The sequence below is a fragment of the Canis aureus genome, chromosome 12 (genome assembly GCF_053574225.1).
Source record: "Canis aureus isolate CA01 chromosome 12, VMU_Caureus_v.1.0, whole genome shotgun sequence".
NCBI lineage: Eukaryota > Metazoa > Chordata > Mammalia > Carnivora > Canidae > Canis > Canis aureus.
The window spans coordinates 63155084-63177084 of NC_135622.1; the positions used below are offsets into that span (position 1 = coordinate 63155084).

Consider the following 22001-nt stretch of genomic DNA (forward strand, 5'->3'; position numbering starts at 1 on the left):
AACAAGCCTGCAGGTTTGACCGTGGGAGTCGTGCAGGGGCCATGGCACACGCTTGGAACCTTGCTTGCTTGTGAAAGGATGGTACAAATGGCTTTCTTTCCTTCTGGCTTCACTGTCCCAGTTGTTCTCCTTACTAGACACATTCCAGAAACCCGATTGCATGCGTTGTGAAGGAGCCTGTGTGCAGGTGTCCTCTTCATCTACACTGTTGCTGCCAGGTACCTGCCAGAGTGATGGCGAGCTCGGGCGCTGCAGAGCACTTAAGTGTTTTCTTGCTTTTTAGCTTCGTAAATACACTTTCATCCAGCTATCCTAAGTGTACATTGATTTGTTACTTTAGGCTGAAGGCGTATGATTTCTTCCCTTGTAGACTGGGTGACGATGTGCTGTACCCCCCAGCCCTCCACACCTTTATTCTTGTGTCTGTTTCCTCCACGGGTCACGTGCAGCACAGGGGGATGGACGTGCCACCATCGCTCATCAGGGCTGCCCAGCCTGTTGCCACCCCCGTGTTATGGCGGAGGCCTAGTGGTCCTCACCTCCAAACCCCAGGGGAGCCTCCCCAGAGCCCTGGAGCCTTGGCGAATTCAAATGGCCATGCTTTCTAGAAGGGACCGTGGGAGCATAACTTTGGTATGGGTGTTTATAGTGGGCATTATTATTTACTTAATGCAGTAACACCTCCGTGTGTGTGCTCGCTCACATGTGAGAAAGCTGTATCCTCTGTGTACCCTGTTCTGTTTTGGCCAGACCTACCAATTAAAGAAGTTTAATCCAACATGTATTTATTAAGCACCTGCTGCACACACCTGCCAGGCTCTAGGGATGCCAAGGTGATGGGTTGGGACCCGGCCTCAAGGAGCCCTGCGTGATCTCTGGGGAGACTCACACTATACACACCTGAGCGACACAGGGCAGGCTGTGGCATGCACTGAGATCATTATGAACTGTGTGCCGTGGGCCCCTCGAGGAAAGGGTAATGAATTGAAGAGGGATTTGCCCAGGAGCTGAGACGTGCAGCTGGGGCTGATGCCGGCTGCCATTGTCAGTGGCAGATCTTGGAGCGGCCAAGGGAGCAGAGCTCTAGGTTGGTGCCATTTGTGGCTTTGGAAGGCCTTGTGTGCTCGTATGCAGGCGGTGTGTCTTCATGGGTGCCAGGCTCCTGCCGGATCATGCTTGGTTCTTCTGACAGCAGTGTCAGACCCCATCTGCCGAGAAAGGAGCTGCACAGAGGAGCCCTGCGGCTCTCACGAGGGCTTGCAAGAGTGCACAGTGAGTCTGGACGTGGCAGCACAACTAGAGCTCGTGCTTCAGTTTTGGTAGACACATGCACATGTGTGCATGACTGTGCACACAGGCGTGTGCGTGAGTGCCACAGATACACTGGCACAGGGCGGGCAGGGAAGACACAGTGCAGGCCAGCAGTGACTTTGGGGAGGTTGATATATGCAGATGGCATCAGTGCCTTTGGCGAGTGCACAGATGGGCTGAGCTCAGAGGAGCTAGGAGAGCGGCTGTTGGTCTGCTTGCCCAGCTCCCACCTCGGTTCAGATACTCCCATCAATTCTTCCATAGAGGAGAGGTCACACCTGTCTGTGTGTGATATCGGGAGATGGATGTCAGTGAGATGTTAAGTCTGGGTCACACTGCTATCACCACACCCCCATGACCTCAATGCTGTGACCCCCTGTGACCGCACCCCTATAACCGGAGCCCCATGATCACACCCTTGTGACCACACCCCTCTGATCACACCCTATGACCCCTGGTATTCACACCCCTGTGATTGCACATCTGTGAACACACGCCCATGATCACAACCCTGTAACTGCACCCCTGTGATGACACCCTTGTGATTGCACCCCTTGATCCCATCCTCTTGACCCCCATGACCACACCCCCTTGACCCCATGATCATGATTGCACCCCCTGACCACACCCCTGATCACAGCCCCATAACTGCACCCTTTTGATTGCAACCCTGTGACCGCATCCCCTTGACCCCTGTGACCACACCCCTTTGGCCCTCTGCGATCATGATCACACCCCTGTGATCATACCCCCATAACTGCATCCCTCTGACCCCCTATGATCACACCCCTATAACTGCACCCCTATGATTACACCCTTGTGATTGCACCCCCTTGATCGCATCCCTTTGACTCCTTGTGACCATACCTGTTTGACCTCCTTTGATCATGATCCACACCCCTATGATCCCCCCCCATGATCATGGCCCCATAACTGCACCCTTGTGATTGCACCCCTGTGACCACATCCCCTTGACCCCTGTGACCACATCCCCTTGATCCCACACCCTTTTGGCCCTCTGTGATCATGATCACACCCCTGTGATCACATCCCCATAATTGCATCCCTGTGACCCCGTATGATCACACCCCCATGACCACATCCTCGTGATGGCACCCCTGTTACACACTCCGATGATCTTACCCCACGAGTACCATCCTTGGAATTGTACCCTTGTGAAAGGGGAAATTGTTAGGAAGTAATTGTTGATCTTTAAACACGTCCAGAGAAACAGTCTTCCTTCAATTCACATTGGGAGGCTGCCCTCTTCTAAATTTGCTGCCATTGTTCAAAGCATCTCTTGAATTTCTTTTGTTATCCATTATATCACTGTACGTGTTTGTCGACCTTTTCCCTGTGAGGTGGCTGTGATCCACACGCAGCTGTAGGAACATTGCACACAGATCCCGTGTGCCCATCACCCATCTCCCCCAGTGGTGACACTGCATAGCTCCTTGCAGGGTCACCCCTGGGGATGGGGTGTTGATATGACCCACGGCGTATGTACATCGAGTTCTCTGCTGTGTCATCACGTGTGTCTGTGCAGCCAGTGGTGTGGTCAACGTGCAGAACCGGGATCTCTCCTGCCACCTGTTCATGACCATCGTCCACTCCTCCCCACGCCCCTCCCTTAATCCCCGGCAAGCGTCCGTCTGTGCTCCTTCCTGTAGACTTGTCATTTTAAGAACGTTCATGAAAGCAACCGTCCACTCCGGAAGCTTTGATAGTGGCTTTGTGCACACAGTGTGATTCCCCGGAGGTCCATCCTGGTTGTCACATGTGTCCATCAGTGGCTTCTTTCTTCTGTGTGGTAGCCCAAGAAGACAGACTACAGTTTGTGTGGCCGCTTGCCTGTTGAAGGGCAGCTGGGTTCCCCCGAGTTTGGATGTTATGAATAATGCTGCTCTGAGCAGGAATGTACATGTGTCCGCATGAACGTGGGTTTCTACCTCTCGGCAGGATGCCCCCGAGGGCCGTTCTTGGGGCACCTTGTTTTTACAAACCGCCTGAGCCTTGTCCAGAGTAGCTGTGCATTTGACGCTCCTGCCAGCGATGTGTGAGGACCCCTCTCTGCATCCTTGTTGGCCTTTGGGGTTATCATGCATGGGGTTTTTTTGTTTGTTTTTGTGGTTTTTTTTTTTTTTTTTTTTTTTTTTTTTTTTTTTTTTACGTCTTTAGTGATGTCTTCTTATCAGGGAATTTGACTTTTGGAAATTTAAGTGTGGTGAATACATGAAGGTGAAGGGTGCTGTTTGAGGTCAACGTGAGGCAACTGGTACTTTAGTTTGCCTGCTTTCCTTTGTGGTTGGGGCTGAGAGCAGTTGCAGGAGAGGGGCTCCCAGACCCGTGCTGGGCATCGGCTCCGCTGCTGGCTGAGGGAGGGTTCTGGAACACTACACAATTCAGTGTGTGGGGCTATGGCTGCGTCCTGGGGGCTCCTGTCCTCGGGGCCACCTGGCTTCCTGGCCCTGGAGCATCTGGGCCCCAGCGTATGTGGCCCCACGCCCCTGTCTCAGCCCTCTGGCACGCAGGGGTGGGCAGGGCCCGGGAGGCCGGCCTTCCCCTGAAGGGCCTGGGAGGCCCTGTGGCCCAGTGTGTTTGCTTTGAGCTCCCAGCCCTGGAGGGGGACGGCGTGTGGGCTGGGGAGGCCCCTCGCCCCGGCTCTGGTGCTCACCTGCTCCGAGGCTGCACAGGGTTGCTGCTGGAAGGTCACTCATTTCTCTCAACTGTGAGTGAAGATTCCTGAGAAGAAGGAAATGCTTCACAGCTGTTACCATGGCTCTGTGGCAGGATCTCTGTGGAGACGCGGCACCTTCTGTACTTGTTAGGGTACGTAATACAAGCACGGCGACAATCCGTTCTTGCTGATTTTCTCAGATTCACACTGTGGGGATGCAGGTCCCAAGCGGAGCCTGGAGGGGCCTCCTCGTAGCTTCGGCATCGAGTAAGGAGCTGTCAGCTTCTTGGTTCGGGACCACGTCTTCGGAGAGGGCCTCCTTAACCATTCGAAAATACTCACTGCCCTCACACCCTCTTGCATCTTGTGTAGAGGCCTGACCACGCCTGGCTCTGGCCGTGTGCGATCTCGCTTCTGTCACGGAGCTTCCTCCGCGCGGGGGCCTGGTCAGGTGGCAGGTGCCGTGTGAGGGAGCCTGGACCAAGAGCGGGCCCTCCTGAGCTCGGCGGGCACTGTGTCCCCCCGCACCACCCCATAAAGTAGGGACCACCGCAGAGAGGGCCTGGGAGCCTGCACCCAGCCTTTCCTTCCCAGCGGAGTAGTGGCGGTTCAGAGCCGGGCAGCCGAGCCCAGAACACCGCCCATTGCCCAGAACTGCCTCCCTGCTGAATGCAGGAGCAGAAGGAGCCCCTTGTGGTTGTCGCACTGCGGTTTGCACGTTGTGTCTGTGGCTGGGAGTACAGACACACCTCCATCAGAATACGCTTTGAGAACGTTCACACCTCTCCCCGCTAGTCCTTTGAGGATGACAAACATAAAGAAATTATGCTTTCCAGGGGTGTTCTTCATTTTGCAAATAATAAAGCCCCTTTCTCTTCTGGCAGACTTCGGCCCGCGTGCCGTGGGTGTGACACAGCCAGCCTCCCGTCCGCGGTGCCTCGTGGTGACGAGGGGCCCCTGGTGGGCTTTCCCGCTCCGCACCATGAGATGCCGAGGTGTCTCCCACACTGGGTGGTGCGCCCCTCATTCTCAGGGAGTCGGGTGACATCTTGGCCCTCTTCCCCTCCGCGTGGCACTTGGAGGGAGAGGCCCCTCGGGGCTGCCTTCGCCGTCATCACCGTGTGTCACCCCATCAGCCCTCGGGCTGTGTGTGTCAGCTGCTGCGGGTTCGTCTGGGGCAGGAGGAGGCCCACCACACGGAGCAGGCCCACCACACTGTGTTACAGATATGAGGTGAAGGCGGGAGCCCCACAGCACGCACGGAGCTGGCCCTCTCTCACGTCCGGGGTAGGGGAGGGTGGCTCTTCACGGCTCCCCTGGCCTGTATGCGGTCGTCCTCCGTGATGTGAGGGGTCTCCGTGCCTCGGCGACTAGACCGGCAGCTCAGGGCTGGGGTCAGCGTTTGCAGAGTTCAGCGAAGGGAGGGCAGCGCCCGGGCCCCCCACGCCCTGGTCCTGCTCGTGGCGTCTCTGGGAGCCCAGGCGGGGCAGGGGGCAGATTTCCCGGGTGTGGGGCTGCAGCGTCATTGCTGCTGGCTCAGGGCTGCTGAGCCACATGGGCGACTCTGCTGCTCCCCTTGGCCCTGCCCCGAAGGGGCCCCCGCCCGCCCCCGCTGCCGAACCCCGAATAAGCCCGTTGCTGTAGACGGACGCTCCCTGCTGGCGGGCAGAGGCCCAGGCAGATGGTAGGGGCTCCGGTGAATTCCTGGCGCGCTCGGCCCCCCGAGGGGTGCTCAGCAGGAGTCACACCACCACCTGGTTTCACGGACAACAAACGCGTCCTTGGGAGGAGAAGTCGCTAAACTCAGTCACCAGAAGCGTTCGGGGTTGGCCAGGGAGTGACTGATAGTGCAGCCCCCAGGGTCCTGAGGCACCAGCGACCGGCGACCAGCTGACCTATGCGTCCAGAGCTGCCCCCTGGGGAAGGAGGCCTCTGCAGGCAGGTGGAGGTCACTGTCACGGGGACACGCCAGGCGGCCGAGCCCGGGGAGGCGGGCGCGCTCTTAGCAGGAAGACGACGGGGCGGGGGGGGGGGGCGGGGGTGTAGGGGCAGGAGAGTGTGAGGCTGCCAATTCCTGAGGTGGTTTGGCCTCATCTCTCCTTTTGTGTTTCTTTCTCTAGTTCAGCGTGACACACCTGCCAGGTACCCTTGAGCCCTCCCAGAAGCGGCCTGTAGGATAGGTCCCAAGGCCTGTTTACGATCATGAGATCTTGGGACACGGTTTTTCGGGCCGCCGTGATGGAGAGTTCTCCATGACCGTGACAGTTGAGGATTGCAGATTTCTGATATCATAAGATTTATGTCCGTGCTTGTCGGGTTTATGCAGCGAGGTGTACCGAGGTCCGAGTTGCTTCCCTGGTTACTGGCTCGCTGCTAACTTCTGTTGGCTTCTAAGGAGGCCCAGAGTGAGGTGCGCAGCCTCCTTGTGTGCGGTGGCCTAGGGCACCGTGAAGATGCCTCCCTCTTTCAGGTTTGCTCACGTGCCCACCGTGCACCGAGCACGGTCGTCATGGGTCACGGACTCTCTCACCACCTCTGACGCTGTTCAGATTCCGGGTCAGGGAGGTGGTGAAAAAATAGCAAAGCACAATGTGCGGCTACAGCTCTCACGGGGGGTTCACAGGACGGAAGTCGGAAGTGCAGCAAGTATAGTTACGTATAAGGGACATTTGTGTCCTTTCTACAATTTCAGTCCAGGCCTCCGTGAGGACGTGGTTCCAAGTGTGTTCCTTGTGATCCTCTTGTGAGCTAGCCGCCGCCTCCCAGAGCGCGTGAGATGACTCTGGGCAGCAGGGTGTCCAAGGGGCAAGGTTAGAAGGGAGCATTGAGGTCTGTTTGTATTTAAACGAGAGGTTTAAGTGATTTAAAAAGTTCAAACATCAAGGAGTACTAACTACATGTGTGAAAATCTTAAACATTTTCCACTGTTTGAAAAATGGGGTTGGAGAGGAAGGAAGAAATGTAGATCAAAAAGAAGAAGAAACACCCAAACCACTCTTGGAATTTGGGGAGACAGTTTTATTACGAAGTCTCCTTTTATTTATTTATTTTAAAGATTTTATTTATTTATTTATTTTAAAGATTTTATTTATTTATTCAAGTTAGATAGTCGGGGGGGGGGGGGCAGACAGAGAGCACCACGCACGTGCACATGGGCAGGGGCAGAGGCAGAGGGAGAAGCTGACTCCCCGCTGAGCAGGGAGCCTGATCCGGGACTTGATCCCAGGACCCCAAGATCATGACCTGAGCCCAAGGCAGATCTTAACCCTCTGAGCCACCCAGGAGCCTCTAAATGTACTTTTTTTTTTTTTTTTAAAGTGAACTTTGAACTTCCTGGGAAGACAGGGCACGGGTTTGGATGTGCCGTTGCTTGAGCACCCGGGTGGGAGCCGTGTCCCCGCGCTGTTCGGCTCGCACTCCTCTCCAGGTCCTGGGAGGAGATGTGTGGTGGGTGTGCCGGCCCCTGTGGCCAGTGTTGGGTGGCCTTGGAGGGACAGACCCGTGAACCTGGGGCTCAGTTAGCGGGGCCCTCGGGGCTGGCGAGAACCCGTCACACACAGGATGGTCAGGCCCCCGCTGGGCCCCACAGCTCTCTCTGGGATGCAGGCCAGGCCAGGCTGACCTGGCACGGAGCCTCCCTCAGGGAGGGCCAGGCAGTGTGTCCCACCCAACGTCCACCCCGGGGAGGAGCACACACTTGACCAGCTCCCGCAGGGGAGGCTTCTCAGGAGCGCGGCTCTGGGTGATTATTAGTCCCCACACGCAGTGAATGGGCCCCTGGCCATTTCTGGGTCCATTCTGGGGCCCCCGTGTCAGGGTGCGTGCTTCTGTTGGGCCACACGGCACGGGGCAGCAGCTCAGGCTGTAACTGCTGATGTCAGCTCCACACGAGGAACGTGTGGGACCAACAGCCTCTCCCCGAGGCCTGCCCTGCTCTGCTGTGTGCGACTGCAGCTGTGGGGTTTACTGACGGCGCTAGGAGTATGTCCAGGTGAGGGACATCAGGGTAAGCACGGCCTTCTCATAACCACGGCAGCCCCGCAGCACCCCGGGCCAAGGCGGGAGCGCACCCCTCGGGGTGCCAGGGCGCCGGGCCCCGAGAGCCCACATGTGCACGGGGTGGGCCTCCCTGACATCGCAGTGCGGCCTGAAGCCTCCTTCCCCCGATCTCTGCGGCACCGGGAAGGGCTGTCGTGGGGTGTCCTGTGGGTTCGCCAGCAGGCAGAAGTGAGCCAGGTTGCCCAGTCTCCGTTGGAAAAGAGGTGCCTAACCTGGCGCACCATGTGTTGTTTTAATGGGATTTTCAATTTTCACTTGTGACCAGCGACTTACTAGGTAGCTTCCTTCTTGAGGGTTTCCCTTTTCCACTAACGTAACAAACCTGACGCGTTCCAGGATGCAGTGGGAGCTCGGTCTCCACATGGCCGTGATTGTGCGTGGAAGCGTGTCTTCCAGCTGCGGGCGTCACGTCCTGGGGGGCTGGCACCCCCGTGTCCCAGCCCCGGCAGCGGCAGAGATAGGGCAGGGAGTCGCTCTGGGTTTAAATTATTAAGTTTATAGTGAGGTGGTTTTAAGAATTCCTAGTGTCGGGATCCCTGGGTGGCGCAGTGGTTTGGCGCCTGCCTTTGGCCCAGGGCGTGATCCGGGAGACCCTGGATCGAATCCCATGTCGGGCTCCTGGTGCATGGAGCCTGCTTCTCCCTCTGCCTGTGTCTCTGCCTCTCTCTCTCTCTCTCTGTGTGACTCTCATAAATAAATAAAAATTAAAAAAAAAAAAAAAGAAAAAAAAGAATTCCTAGTGTCCTTCGAGCTGTCCTCACCCCAGGTGCCAGAATGCAGAGTGTGAATCATTCATTTGGAATCACTAATCTGAGGAAGAGAAGCATGTATTTTGTTTGATCAGCATGAAACCTGCCAAATTAGAACCATCATTCCTGCCATTATGGTCCTTGTTAACTGCCTCCCAGAAGTGTAGATTTTTTATTTGGGTTTATTTACAGAAACAGCCCTTTTCTTGTGTTTTCCTCCCCCTGATTATGAAGGGATATTGCACACTTACATTAGGTAGATGCTACTGTGTTCTCCACTTGTTAATGTAATTTTACGTCCTCTCAAATTCACTGGTAGGGTGTGATAAAGCAGGAAAAGGGATGATTTTATGAACAGAGAAATAAACTTCTTAGTTTGGAATAGCAAGTATAGCAGAAATTCTAGGTTATTTTCTTTCATTTATGGCACCAGTTTCATGGTGATGATCCATGATAAAATAGAATTTCTCTTTTTATTGCACTGCGCGTGCTCCGGTTATCCCAGGGTGTGTATTCTTAGAGGCACACACTGATGATTTTGGGGACTGCTCCCTATAAACCCACAACAGGTACTTCCTGATGCATCACCCAGGACAGATAACGAAATACGAGGAGCGGGAGCAGGGGCCTCACAGCGCCTCGGCCACGTGTGATGGGGGGTCTGCTTGCCCCCGTTTCGCCGACATGCCTTGGACGGCCTGTTCCTCAGGAAGGGCCCGAGACTGTGCCCTCACGGGGACGGGGGTGTGCAGGACCGGCTGAGAGGCGATCGTGAGGGCGGGGGGAGAGGAAGCTTCGGAGGGCAGGGGACACCGGCAGGAACCGCGTGTGGCCGGCGGCGAGTCAGGGCATCTGGTCACCTGCCTCACGGCCAAGAAAGTCAATTAGGTTTGTTTCTACGTGTAGACGCGCCTGTCCTGTTTCCTGTCTGACGGCAGCTTGTTGCCGCCCTCTGTCCGTGCGTGGCGGGGGAGGGGGGCGTTTTTCTCCAGCGTCATGGTGACCTGGCGCCGCTCTGGCCTGACGTCCTGGCACCACCCCCGCGGCACGGTCCCCAGGCCTTCTCGCCTCCATCTCGGCCTTTCCCCGGTGCGATAAGAAAGTGGGAGCGTCGGAGCTCCTCACACTCGCCTCAAGTACCTGTTCCTTCCTTCCCCGCTTTGCTCCGGGAGTCTCCGGGGCGTCCAGACGAGTGCGGAGTGCGGCGAGATTAACTCTTGCGGCATGGAGAAGGCAGATTTGTTCCCTTTCTTTTTCATGTCGTGTAAATCAGAGATTACATATTCAAATCCTCTCAGACGTAAATGGCAAATGTCAAAGGCATAGCTTATTGCACGTCCTGTAGTTATTCAGAGTCAGCGCTCCACGTGGGGCACTTCTTCCTCACGCCACTGAGGCTGCTGAGCTCTGCTCACATGTGTGTCTTGTGTTACACTCCAAGTAAAGGCCTTAGTTCCAGCTCACCTGGGGGTGTGTGTGTGCATATGCAGTGGGGGGGGGGCTGTGTGTGTATGTGCAATGTGTGGGGGAGTGTGTGGTTTGTGTGTATGTTAGGACGTATGTTCACATGTGGGAGGTGTGTATGTGGGTGTGCATGTGTGTGGTGTGCACATCTGTGGCATCAGTGTAGGGGTGCGTACGTGTGCATGTGTGGGACATGTATGTATGCACATGTGCATGTGGTGTGTGTGTGTATGGGGGCTGTGTAGGAGTGTGAACATGGATGTGTGTGTGTAGGGGTGTGCACGTGTGCACTTGGGCATCTGTAGGGGTGTGTACATGTGCATGTGTGTGGTGTGTGTGTATGCACAGGCGTTCACATGTGCATGTGTGGGGCATGTGTGTATGCACAGCTATGCACATGTGCATGTATGTGGTGTGTGTGTACGGGGGCTGCGTAGGGGTATGCACATGGGGGACGTATGTGTAGAGGTATGCACATGTGCATGTGTGCAGTGTGCGTGGGGGGGCTGTGTAGGAGTGTGCACGTGTGGGGCACATATATGTGTGTGTGAGAGAGATCTAGAACTAGAGGAACAACCTTTGGAACAGGTTGGCATCTGTCTTAACTGTCATCTTTTTCTGACCTATTGACTTTAGGTTCCCTGCCCTCCCCTGGGTCATCCTCGGGGTCTTTGATGTGCTCCCTGCGTCCCACTGCCCCCAGTGTGCTCCCTGGGGCTGGAGGGCAGGCCGAGGCAGCCAGGCCCCACATCAGACCTTTTCTGGGTGTCATGGGGGCCTGTGCAGACAGGATGTAGAGAGGCAGAGCGAGGGAACGAGAATGTGGGGAGGCCTCCTCCGTGGCAGCCTGATCATGGTGCACATGGCAGTAATTCTGGGAGCTTCAGAATGTTCTCAGACCTCTAGGGGAAATGGCATAATGCCTGGCTGACTTGTGGACGATCATCAGAGGAAAACCCAGGTGCCACAGAAGGCAACACTGGTAACTCAGGACCCCAGCCACCAGGTATGAAGTGGGTGGGACAGCGAAGCACGATCGAGCTCCGTGGCCCTGCAGGATAGGTACGGATTTGAGTTTCTAACGTCTTCTGAAGATTTGTCTTAAAGGTTGATTGACTGATTTTTTTTTTAATTTTTATTTATTTATGATAGTCACAGAGAGAGAGAGGCAGAGACACAAGCAGAGGGAGAAGCAGGCTCCATGCACCGGGAGTCCGATGTGGGATTCGATCCCGGGTCTCCCGGATCGCACCCTGGGCCAAAGGCAGGCGCCAAACCGCTGCGCCACCTAGGGTTCCCTTGATTGATTGATTGATTGATTTATGATACACACAGGGACAGAGAGAGGCAGAGACACAGGCAGAGGGAGAGGCAGGCTCCATGCAGGGAGCCCAACGCGGGACTCGATCCTGGGACTCCAGGATCGCGCCCTGGGCCAAAGGCAGGCGCCAAACTGCTGAGCCACCCAGGAATCCCCTGAAGATTTTTCTTAACGTAAATCTTGACGGACTTCTTCTGGTGCTTGTAAAGGTGGTGATTTTAATATTCCAGCCAACTTTCCAAGTAGGGTTTGATGGTTTTTCAAAGCAAGGCTGTTGGCATTGGGGGTGGGACGGTCTTTGCCGTGGAATGCTGTTGCGTGTTATGGGATGCCTGGCACCCTTGGTTCTCGCCTACCAGCCTACTGCCCTCCCAGTCTCTGTGAAAACCGAAAGTGCTCCCCACACGTCCCCAGAAGCCTCCGGAGGGTAGCACCACGCCCACTGTAAGAAGTGCAGATCTGACTGCATATCGAGGCTCAGTGAACACCTGCTTTGGGGGGGCTGCCCTAAATATTGTCCTGTTGGTCTCCGCTTAACCTCTCACGCTGGCGCACTACTGTTACCTCCGCTGGACAGATGAGGCAGTCAGAGCGCAAAGAGGCTAAAAATTGCAGGTATCCCTATGATAGAATTTTGTATGACCTTTGGCTAGAATTACATTTATTTGACGTGGAAAGTTACCCAGCACATGTTGTAAGTAAGGCAGCACATTACAGAGTAATATCTGCATGTTTGCATTTCTGTAAGTGCCACTGGTGGTCATATCATCCACGTCAGCCTGTGCACAGCAAAGACCTGGATGTGACACGTCTGTTATTGATCGTAGTTATTTTCACTGGGTGGCAGTAAACGAGACTTTTACTTCTGCAAAGCTTAAACATTTTTAATGAGCGTCTATGACTTTATTAATTTTTTTGAGCATCTGTGGCTTTAAAGTAGAATATAACATAGTACAGCTTAAATTAGGAGTTCAGGAAGGCAGGGGCTACGGCGTCATGTGTTTTATTCAGAGGAGAGTGCTTTCTGCATCCACACAGGGCTGTTGACTATTGAACCTGTTAGTCGTGAGTGTGTGTGCTGCTCAAGCTGAGTTCAAAGGGAGCGTGAGGCAGGTGCTGGCAGGGCATACGCCGCAGCCAGGAGGGCAGTAGACAGCTGCCAGCAGTGTTGCACACTCAGCTGTCATATAAAAGACCAAGGACGTAGGGCCATTTCCTACGGGGCACCAGCTCTGTCCCCAGAGGAACGGGGACGTGCCACCGTGCCAGACAGGCTGTGTGTTGGGTGCACTACTGAAAAGGTAAGAAGGCCGTGCACTTTAGAGGAAATTCTACCCCAAATGCTTGAGATTACTGAAAAAGACCAGCGTTAGTGATCTGAAGCAGCATTCTCCAAATTTCAAAACCAGAAAAAGGTAATTTTACATCATGACCCCCCCCCCCACATTTAATGCATCATAATACGAGTTTTCACAAGATGCCATTTACCCTGAAAACATACTAGGGCGGGTGTGCCACTTCACCGTGTCCTGAACTTCCTGCCCTTGGAGGATTGCAGCCCTGTTTGAGGGACCCTGGTCGGCTAGGATTCCCGGCAACCCCCGGAGCAGGCGAGTCGACCTTCCAAATGCAGGTGGGGGTTCTTCTGGGCCACAAGGCTCGGGTGCCGTAGCTGTACGGATTGGGGCATCCGAGGCTGGGGTCGGGCCTGACTTTGGGGGGCTGGCCATTGTGTTAGGTGTCGCGCTTGCCCCGTCGGGGTCTGTGTGTGGTGGGAGGAGGCATTCTGGAGCAGCGTTTGTGGGCGCGATGGCCGTGGTGGGAGGCGCGCATGCATGTCGTGTTGTGTTGACCCCTCCCTGTCTTGCACGGCGGACTGGCCTGCTGGGCCGTGTGCACGCTGTGCTGCAGCCCTTCTCGATGGCTGTTCCCCGGATGGTCAGAAACAGGCAGTTGGACAGACAGGAGCTCAAAACCCAAATCCAACAGTATTCGTGTAAACGTGGCAGGTGACCCACATTCAAAATGTCACTGGTATGAACTAAAACTGCCTGGGTGTTGTTTCTGTGAGAACAAGACCTCGTCACGTCTCCCTATTTTGATGCCGGGAAGCAAGCACAGGCCCGGAGGTGGGCCGCGTTCTCAGGTGGCTGTGCAGAGTCGGTCGGGCAAGCAGGAACCTGGGAGACCGCGTTTCCAGGCCAGCGCTGTCAGAAAATCAGGACGTCAAGGGCAAACTGGGGCAGATTGGTATAAAGCAAGAAGTCAGATGTCAAAAATAAAATTCAACAAGCTTGATTGCTTTTTTACATAGAATTTGAGAAGGATGGTCGTAAAAAAGTTACTCCCAAGATTTTGCTCACGGTGGGCTTGGAACCCCTGGGAATGAGAAGCGGGGGTGCAGCGGGTGTGTGGAGTTTAGGCCTGTGTGACCTCGCAGGCAGAGCTGCCCCGGGGGAGGCAGGGGGCCGCGGGGGCAGCCTAGGCACGTCAGGCTCGGTTTGAGCGGCCAGGAGCGATGCCCCGTGGCTCACGGCCTGGAGGGGGCGCGGGAGGAGGGCAGGGCAGGGCAGGGTGGAGGGGACCTTCCCTGCTCCCTCGGCTCACGCGTCCTCAGCAGGCCTCAGGAGAGGGTCAGAGAACAAGCAAGACCTCTTCTTGATGAGGTCCTTTTGAGACTAAGTAGCAAACCCTCTCAGTGGGCTCCAGGATGGACCAATCTTCACTGAGTGTACTTGATAAATAGAATCTTTTTCCGATTTTATTTTTTATGATTCTAAGGCGCACTGGACACAGCCTGAGAGGAAGTGTAATTAATTCTTCATTCCGTCTTTCTTGCAACGCCTCCTTATTAAGTGCCTCTCCTGCGAGGGTCGGAGTGTGCTGGCTGCTTGGCACGTAGCGCCGTGTGAGCCTGGGCTCAGCACAGTTTGTAGTCTGGCTGGGAGGTGGACGTGCGTGACCGGGGCCGCTGCTGCCCCAGGACGGGGGGGGGGGGGGTGGAGGGCTGGGATCTGACCGGCTCCTGGAGGGGTGCTGTTTCAGCCGAGCCCCCTCTGCCTCCAGAGGCCCGCCTCTCTCGTCCTCATGTGCAGACAGTCTGTTGTACTGAAGTGACTTGCTCCTTCCAGCTTTGGTCCTGGTGCTGCAGGGGAATAAGCCTCCCGCGGCCTTGGGTGTCCGGGATCCAGAGGATCGCAGTGTGGCCGACTTCAGACCTTGGGAGTTGAGCTCCGCCGAGGCCGAGACACGGCGCCGTGGAGCCAGGATGCTGTGGGCCTGGCCCTTCCTCCTCTGGGCACAGAGAACCCCCTGCAGCTGTTGTTCTGGAAGCGCGGCGGGCCTCTCCTGGAAGCTGGTTTCATGAGCTCAGGCAGGAGCACGTCGTGCGCGCCCCGGCCTGGGCCGGGGCTTCGTCTGTGCCTCGGCGTGCGGCCTGGCCACCGGCCTGCACAGGTGGCAGGACAGCGTTCCTGAAGACAAACCCTCCACCTGTGGGGACCCGTGGGCTGGCCGTTTCCTGACGCACACTGCTCTTACCTCATGGGTGCCGTAAGGCTTCTTAAGCTTCTTTTGGAATTCTCATGTGTTTTTCCTTTTTAGGTGTAAAAAGTTACTTGTGGGGCTACTTGGAATTCACTTGATTGTGTCCTTTGGTGAGATGAGCGACACGCGTACAGGGTCCTCCCCAGCGAGGCTCCCTGGGCCCGCACAGCGGCGGATGGAGGCCTGGCCCGTGTGGATGTGGCGGGAAGGGGGGCGAGCCGCTGTTTCCCACAGGACAGCCCTGCTCCCTCTTCACACCTCCCATTCCCACCCCTGGCCCCCCCATGCCCCAGAGCAGAGCCAGGCCAAGGCCTGAGGGGACATCTTCGGGGGGACCTTCCCTGATGCTCGCGCTTCCTCATGACATCCTGTTGCTGTTGGGTTTGGGTTCCAGAAGGAGCCTGTGGCTTTCCACACAGCCTTCTCTGCAGTTCTGGGATTGATCCTCCTGAAAATTCCTGTGAGTCTCCAGCCCCTTCTCTCCTTCTCCCTCCTCCCTCCCCCTCCCTCCCCCTCCCTCCCCCTCCCTCCCTCTCCCTTCCATCCCTCCTCCCTCCCTCCTCCCTCTCTCCTTCCTCCCTCCTCCCTCCCCTTCCTCTCTCTCCCTCCTCTCTCTTCCATCTCCCCTCCTCATTCTCCCCCTCCCTCCTCCCTCCCCTCCTCTCCCTTCCTTCCTCCTCTTCCCTTCCTCTTCCCTTACTCTCCCCTTCTCCCTCCTCTCCCCTCTCTTCCCTTATTCTCCCCTCCCTCCTCCCTCCCCTCTCCTTCCCCCCTCCCCTCCGCGGTGGGGATCCAGTTTCTACCATGTGCCCTGTTAGCTGTGTTCCCTCCTCAGATGGCCTGCTGCTCGAGGGCCCACGCGTTTGTTCTGTAGTTTGGACATTGTGAGCAACCAGGTTAGAAGGGTGGGCACATGGAGGGGAAGGGGAGGTCTGAGTACGGGCTCAAGAGATGATGCAGTTTAGAGCATAAAATAAGCATGTGGGCTTTAGTGGAGGGATCTCGGTTGTTCAGATGCCTTGAAAGGGCTTCCTCATCTTAGGGCTGGTGGAGTTTTCCACCTCAAGCACTGGCCAGTAGCTGAACGTACTTGGAAATGATCTCACGTTTTTAGGCGGCACCTCCGCTCTTCCCTGGCTCTTCACTCTTCCTGGGACCCCATGAGCAAGTACCCATCACGGGCCGTGCGCCTCGGGCATCGCTGGCCCCTGCGGGGAGGATGAGCGACCTCGAGCAGACTGGGTCTGCTCTCCAGAATCCCTCGGCCTGGTCGGAGAAACCGCCATAATTAGGTAGTCAGTCTCGGGATCAGATTGGCTAATTCTTGTCCTGTGATTTGTCGGTTCCCCGGGATCTCTGGCTTTCTGGGGTGTCTGTTAAAAAGTCCCCGTATCTGTGTCATCGCCTTTCAACCTGTAGCCTTGAAAACACCGGATTGGGTGTTCCTGCCCCTGGGGCCCCCCACGGCCGCGCAGCTTCTCCCCGTCCTGGCTTCTGTCTGCGGGTGTGCTGGGGTGGGGCGGGGGCGTGTGTCAGTTATGAGTGAGATCCGTGAGGAGCTCCTCGTAGGCCGTGCCGCGCGTGCTGCTCCTGATACGTCGTGCTGTGGACTCTGCCCACCAGTTCGTCTGCTGAAGCCCTGATCCCCAGCGTGGCGGTACGGGGAGGTGGTCTGGTGGTGATTAGGGCCTGAGCGGGGAGCGCGCACAGTGGGATCAGGGCCTTGGGAGACGCACGCGGGCTCCCTTTCTGCTGTGTGGAGGACACGGGGGGAAGGTGGCCTTCTGCAAGCCAGACAGATGCTGCTCAGCAGAACCCCCCCTCCCTGGCACCCTGGTGGCGGGCGTGTGGCCTCCCCACTGTGGGGAATGAGTGTGAGCTGTCAGGGCGGCCTGGTCTCAGCCTTCCTTCCCGGCTTGCAGTGGCCCTTGGTCTTCACAGTCAGCCTGTGAACTCCGCACAGGTTTACCCGTGGAAATGTGCTACCGGGAGAGGTCTGGTCGTCTTGCTGTAAGGGAGGATCTTCACAGCTGGGATTAGCCATTATCTTACCAAAGTAGGAGCAGCAGATTCCAGAACCGGATTTCTTGGTGCCTCTTCCAGCTCTTGGGTTTTAGTTTTATGTACTGGATATTGTGCATTTTTCACTGTTGTTATCAGGAAAGACGCTGAGCTCCGTCTGCTAGAGGACGGCTGCACCTGTGGTCACAGCGCCATGAACTTCACGAGCGTTTCCTGAACGACAGAGGAGAAGGAAATTGTGGTTTTGAATGATACTAATGTTGTGATTGAAAGTATTCCTAGCTCCGCGGACGGTCCTGGGATGATGGCATGAGGCGGGGGCGCCCGAGGACGCCCCCCGTTGGTGTTGTTTCTGTTAGGAGGAGAAGCAGTGTGGTGTTTACTGGGGTCTGCAGTCCACCCCCTCCCTTACCGTATGTGAGCAGGAGTCTTCCCTTTGTAGCCCTTGGGGAATTTGTCAGTGAAGACAAACGCACACCTGGGGCCACGCTGAAATCCTCTGATCGCCGTGGCTTTTCTGCAGGTATTTGTGGTTTTCCACTAGTTACTCAGACGTGCATTGTGTTGGGTGGGGTGGCTTTGGCGCAGTGACAGGGAACCGGGGCTCAGATTGGCCGACACAGGGGAAGAGACCTGATGCCACAGGCAGGGCAGACACGGGCCCTCTCCCACCGCCGTCAGACCGTCGGCTGCGTCCTCAGGCTACGAAAGCTGTAGGCACTCTGCCCCAAATGGCAGCGTCCACGTGGAGCCACCATGAAACCCGGCCCCCCAGCAGGCCGCATCCCGTCCCATTGGCACCGTTGGTCAGCTCTGTGTCCCTCGGTCCCCGGGAAGACACGTTGGCTCCTGTGGCCACCACAGAGCACCGCTGGCTGGGCCTGAAACAACAGACCTTATTTGTCACGGTTCTGGGGCCCGGAAGTCTGACGTCGGGGCTTCAGCATGGCCGTGCTCTGGTGAGGACCCCCTTCACGGCTCGCAGACGCTGCCTTCCCACTGTGTGCTCACCTGGCGGGAGAGGAGGCAGCCGCAACGGCAGCGAGGGAGAGAGGGAACACGAGTGTGCCAGTCCCGTCACGGGCCCGCCCTCACCACCCCCTGTAACCCCGAGTACCCGAAGGCCCAGCCTCCTAACCTCCCAACCTCCTAACCTAACCAGGTGGCCGCAGCTGAGTCAGGAGGACGCGGGCATTCATCGGGAGAGGACGCCGCGCCGCACACACCCGCTGCCGTGGCAGGCGTGGGCCTTGCCCGTGGGCTCCGGAGAGCCTAGCTGCTCGTGAGGGGTGCGTGCAACAGCACACAGCCGCGGAGACAGGGCACCTCCAGCCTCTGTACTAATGGGGCCTCCTCTTCCTTGCAGTGTCACGTGGGAGCCCACGGGGGACGGGAAGAGGGTCATCTCTCTGGCGGACAACCACATCCTGCTGTGGGACCTGCAGGAAAGCTCCAGCCAGGCCGTGGTGAGTGACCAGCATACAGTTTTCAGCTTTTGTGTTTTTTTGATTGAACCTTTTGGCTGAGTTCAGAAGGTGGTTGGTGTATGCTTAGGATTTTGACATAGATTATGACGTGGTTAGTGAACGGACAGAAGCACCAATCGGGGGCCTGCATGATTGGCCCCTCAGTGAGCTGTCCGAGGTCGGGCCCTGGGCCCCGCACAGAACAGGACACAGGACCCAAGGCTGACAAAACCCCACCTTTTGGCCATATTTGTCCACAAGAGGCAGTGGGATCTCCCGAAGGATATTGTCTCGTTTAGACGCCGAACAAGTGTATTGTCTCTTCAATGGACAGATTTGCAGTCTGGTTAAAATAACCTTTTAGGTAGGAGCTGTCATAAAATACTAATTTCCCGGTGCTGGTGAGCTGCTTTCAAATTTCTGTGTGAGTTGAAAATGACGGTGGTCCTCGGCCTCTGACCCCCGTGGCCTGTGAGCCCCCTGCTGTGGCCTGTGACCCCATGGCCTGTGACACTCCCCCACCCCCCCCACCCCCCCCGTGGCCCGTCAGCTGACCTTCCCCTCGCTCACAAGTGCACACCGTACCGTGGTCACAGTCACACCCCGTGCGTGTGGTTGTGAGCGGGCTGGGCAGCACAGAGCATCTCCCTGCCTGAGCCGCGGCGACCTGCATGTCACCCTCGGGGCTCCGTTTCCACAGATGGGAGTGGCAGGCCCCTCACCGCTCCCCACGGGGCCGCACATCCTCACACCATTGAGTGTTTCACGCTGACTTTCTTTGGAATCAGTTGTGCCTTCAAGTATTCATCACCTCCAATACTTTGTCCGTTAGAATAAACATTCTGATTAGTATATATGGTACATGTTGATTCCCTAAAATTTTCTCTCTTAAAATGTGATTTTTTTATATTGTGTTCATGGTTTCATCGCATTTGTTTATGTCAAAGTAACACCTTTAGAGAGAACAATCTAGAGACTTGACATGACGAGGTTATGGTGTCCCCGGTTCTGCGGCCACGCGTGGCAGGAGGGACCAGAGCAGGGTCTGTGCACAGATTCTATAGTGGGGCCCGTCTGACATTGCTTTGTTCCCATGACACGTCTTTAGCTCCTTTATGTTACAACGCAAATAAATTCTCGGGTAGGCGGTGGAGATGGCGCTAATAGTGATTTATCATCAGCAGCACATGGCATCAAAGTCAGACTCTTTAGAATAAAGTTCCGTGTTCAAGTTCTAAAACTCCGTGTGGTCAGAAGGGTGGTCTCCTAGCCTTCAGTGTGGGATGAAGAGCTGGTCTGTTTTCGTAGTGCCTAAGTAATATTTAAGGGGAAAATCATGGTTTTTATTTTTTTAAAAAGACATATTTCTGTATCGTGGAGTAGAATGCCACTCTCACCCAGATTTTAGAGCAGAACAGGAAACTTGAAGGTAACCCGGTGCCTGGGCTGCTGCTCCGGGTGGGCTGTGGGTCTAGGGAGATGGCGCTGCCCTTCCTGGGCGTGGGCCATGGAGTCTGAGTCTCAGTTGGCAGCAAGGCCCCTCCTGACCCCTCCTGTGCACCCCCCGCCCCCCGCCTCTCGCAGGTGCTCCGTGTACCCAGAGACCAGAGACAGGAAGGGAGCAGTACTTTCCTGCCGGAGTGCAGGTGCAGGAGATGCTGGGGGAGCTGATGGCGGGGGTCCATGGGCACCTGGCGCGCCCTGCCCGGGGAGAGGCCGCGGAGGGGCCGAGCCACGGTGCTGCACCACGTCCAGCAGCCCATCCGTAATCAGACGGGGGCGCCGCTCCAGACCCTCGGCCATCTCAGAATGATTTTATGGTAGGGTGATTAATCTGTAACTTATTTTCTGCAGAGACCAATTTAGTTTTCTCTCCTTCGTTTTTATCTGCCGTCAGCACTTCTGTCAATACCACTTTGCGACCCTCTGCCGTGGTATTTAATACCGAAACCTTCCTATCGATTCCGGCCATCTTCACACCCAGCTCCTCCATTTTTTTTTTTTTTTTATTGTTGGAGGATATTGCCTTCTGTGGTGAATCTAATCTTATGCTCGCTGCATCATTACCTTTTGCAATTAAATCGGAGGTTCTTTGCCATTTATAATCATTAGCAGAGCCCAGGGGAGGTCTGCAGGGGGAGGTTGCGTGGGGTCCCGGCCCCGATGAAGGCAGAGGGGATGCCTCGCTGTTTTGGAGTGTACTCATCCATCTCTGGGGCCCAGCAGCTCTCAGTAGCTGTGGAAATAAATAGCTTTCCAGGTGCAGCGAGCAGCAGAGCAAAAGGAAGATGGGTGCCTTGAGAGTTGGCTGTCCTCCTCCTTCTGGCCGCGCGTCAGGGTGGGGGCTTCTCAAGGATGAACCCGGGGCGGCACCTGCCCGGCGGTACCGGCGTTCAGGAACGCTTCTCAGAAGGAGCGGAACGGGCTTCAAGGACACGGCGTTCTTTCAGAAATGTTCCAATCTGAGGTTTAAAACCTATGGCAAGGGCTGCACATACGGGGGAGGAGCTAGCAGTGGCAGCTCAGGGCACGTCCGCTGTGCCTGAAATAGAAAACATGCGTTTGTTCTTAGGGACCGGGGGGGGGGGGGAGGCTGGGCGGATGCAGGGCTGGCCCCGTGTCACCTCCCTCCTGGGAGCCTGGTTGTCACCTGCCACACGGTGACCACGCCTCATGCCCGGCTGCTGTCTCCACACGTGGCCCCGATGGGAGAAGGAGGCTCACTCACTCGCGTATCTCTGTGCTTAGTCTGGCGGCCTGGGAGGAAGGGCTGGACCCGGACGCCTGCCTAGTGCCCAGCAACGGCGAGGCCGCGTCTGGCCGGCCCCTGGGAACCTGTTCTCCTGCCCGGGGCTGGAGGGCCTGTTGTGGCGCTAGCGTGAGTGTCACATGACGTGGTCGCTCCACCCCACGCGAGTGTCCCCTTCCTCCCTGTCCCATCTGCTCAGCAAGGCCTCTCGCCTGCTGAAAGGTTTTCATCTTTTTTTAAATAGACTTTATTATTTAGAGCAGTTTAACTGGTTCACGGCAAAATCGAAAGAAGGGAGCAGAGACGACCCTGCCTCACCTGCGCATCCCCACCAGAGGGGACGTTTGCTGCACTTGATGGGCCCGCCGGGCCGGGCTCGTCCTCCCTGACCTCACCTGATGTCCATGATCTTCGCTGACGTGGCCGCTCTTTCCCCGTCTGGGGCGTGTGGGCCACGTCCACGTGCATGTGCTCACTCAGCACGTGCAGATGCCAGCGTTGAGGACAGGGCAGGGGGATGCGTGGAGCCCCAGGCATCCACACTGTGCCTTTGCAGCTGTGACGGGGCTCAGCCGGTCGCTGACAGACCTTGGTCCCTCGCTGATGTAAAGCAATCCACATAAGGACCAGATCTCGG

The 22001-nt window shown here is 56.4% G+C and overlaps 1 protein-coding gene across 7 annotated transcripts in view; it reads left to right on the top strand.

The window, feature by feature from the left end:
• The window catches only part of EIPR1 (EARP complex and GARP complex interacting protein 1), a 120332-nt gene that overhangs the window by 83569 nt on the left and 14762 nt on the right, over window positions 1-22001 (top strand). For 6 of the 7 annotated variants that reach the window (XM_077844262.1, XM_077844261.1, XM_077844263.1 and 3 more), the window contains one exon: window positions 18516-18615. In XM_077844262.1, the coding sequence (XP_077700388.1) occupies window positions 18516-18615 (100 nt within the window). Of the gene's footprint in view, window positions 1-7956; window positions 7980-18515; window positions 18616-22001 lie in introns of those variants that run through there. The other variant, XM_077844266.1, reaches the window with a different exon arrangement.